Here is a 2,297-nt window from a genome sequence, read left to right as displayed (position 1 = left end):
TCTTTCATTTTTATTTGAAAATTGTAGTCATATGCATGGAGATTGTTTTTCAATTTTCTTTCTGAAAGTCATTAATCCTAAAACTTAAATATACCTTGATTCCAAAAATTAGATGTAATTTGTTTAAAATGAAATTTAATTCAGACAATGTTTAACCGATAGGTATTAGCAGCTCAAACACACACATACGATACATGGACATGTATTTTCAAAATGAAAATATCTGTTCTATATCATTACAAAAATATATATTAAGGGGACGAAGGATGTATTGTCTTACGACTTAAATTAATTACGTCATCATCTCTGATAAAATATGCACAAAACAAGATTGAAGCCTTATTACTTGTACAATTTTTTGACTGTTTGTTGGAGTTCACCATCTTGTATAAAAATATCTAAAATGATTAAAACTTTCTTGCAAATATTATGAAATTACGGAATAGATTGATCCACTACACTGCGCGTCCATCGAGTCATTGACGTCATAGTGGATCTCTTAGTGCAGTTAGATTATACACGATAAAACACGGGTATTATAATATCATAAATAAACAAAAACAAGAAAAAAAGTTGAAGGAAGAAACTGTAATTGGAAACAGACATTTTATAGGACAATATGTGCTTGAGTATACAATAACTGGTTCTTTTCAAAAGATAACACAGTTTCAAGCATAGAAAATTTAAATCACTCAACTACGCTTGAACACAAGAATATCAAGCTGTGTACTGGTCCGGTTAATTCATTACACTAGCTTAAAACGAAAGTAAAATAAATGCTGATTTTTATAAAGAATTGACAGGAAACAGTAAGTATGCAATTGAGTCTTTCTAATGCTATCTGTTTAATGTTAACAATTAGATGTTGAACCTATAATCATTAAAACTTAAAATCATATTTCATGTATCTTGTACATATGTATTTTAACTTCCTTGTACAACTACTTTAATTAATTCATCCGTTTGTTTAGCAGACGTGTTTATAGTAAAACATTATTAAGCACCTCAAGAAATGATGCATACATAAGCATAATATCAAAATGTATAATAAAAAAAATTCACGATAGATATGGCCACCACCCAAGGCAAGGACATCATTTGTTGTCAGTTGTGTTCCAACCCTGTGAAACATCATTGCAATCTTTGTCATGTGGATCTTTGCCCTTCCTGCATAGCAAAACATATGGCAGACCAATCAAGAGAACATGAAGTTGTTGGATATACTTCAAGGAAAATAGACACTTTTGTTCTTCCAACATGTTCCACACATGAGAAAAAACAATGTGAAGCGTACTGCCAAGACTGTAAAATACCAATATGTATTAAGTGCCTGATAGATTCACACAAGAGACATAAAGTTATCGAAATAAATAATTTTCTTCAAAAACAAACACAGCAAATTAAAGCCGATATTCAAAAACTGGAAAATGTTATTGTTTCAAAGTGCAGAGATGTCATCTCATCTACAACTACTGCAGACTTTGACAAAATTCTGCATGCCATAGAAGAACAAGAAAATAAAATCTGCGAAGCCGTGTATGAAATGAGCATTCATCTCAAAGACAACGTAACCAAACAAAAGGAAGAAGCAGTGAAGAAATGCAAAGAAAGCGACTCTTTGAGAAAAAAAGCTAAAAAGGAAATTGATTATATTATTCAACATAACAAGGACATTCTTAGATGCAAAGATACCACAGCCATAATAAAGTATCAATCATCAAGTTATCTGGATTTCCAAGACCAATATTTACCAAGAGCTCCAGGGTTACTCCAGGGAAGTATTAGGCGAGAGCAAATTGCTGAAATATTTGGTTATCTTCACCCTGAAGATACTATGTTCGAAACGGATTGAAAGCTCACCACCAAGTGTTTATATGGGGTACATGTATTCGTCTTCTCCACCATTTTTCCAGTTTTCAAAGGAGGTGTTTTGAAGTACACCGTCAAATTCTGGTGTTGGGTATAGATATATTCCACCAACTGCCCTGTATTTTAAAGATTGGTTTGGAAGAACAACAACAAGTTTTGGTGCGCGGTACACATATGCTCCACCAACTGCACTATATTCAAAAGAAGGGTTTGGAACCACACCAACAAGTTCTGATTTGGGGTACACGTACACTCCACCAACTGCCCAGTTTTCAAAGGAAGGGTTTGAAGTACATCAACAAGTAGTACACAGCAAAATCCTGGATATCAATGGCTCCCACAATCTCCTGTAGGATGCACACAAAACGAACCGTATTTCATTCAAAGGCACCAGTTAGAAAAGACAGAGATTAACTATGACAATTCGA

The 2,297-nt window shown here is 33.4% G+C and overlaps 1 protein-coding gene across 1 annotated transcript; it reads left to right on the top strand.

The window, feature by feature from the left end:
* Window positions 1-1,069: 1,069 nt before the first annotated feature.
* On the top strand, window positions 1,070-1,852 carry LOC134248840 (E3 ubiquitin-protein ligase TRIM45-like). The gene has a single exon (XM_062731215.1). It carries the CDS (start codon window positions 1,070-1,072, stop codon window positions 1,850-1,852), a length of 783 nt encoding a protein of 260 aa, XP_062587199.1.
* Window positions 1,853-2,297: the final 445 nt, after the last annotated feature.

This window comes from Saccostrea cucullata, unplaced genomic scaffold (genome assembly GCF_032062105.1).
Source record: "Saccostrea cucullata isolate Sc308-1 unplaced genomic scaffold, CSIRO_AGI_Scuc_v1 ctg1511, whole genome shotgun sequence".
Taxonomy (NCBI): domain Eukaryota; kingdom Metazoa; phylum Mollusca; class Bivalvia; order Ostreida; family Ostreidae; genus Saccostrea; species Saccostrea cuccullata.
Note: the sequence above shows the minus strand (reverse complement) of the source record. Positions and strands in the feature narration are given on the sequence as shown.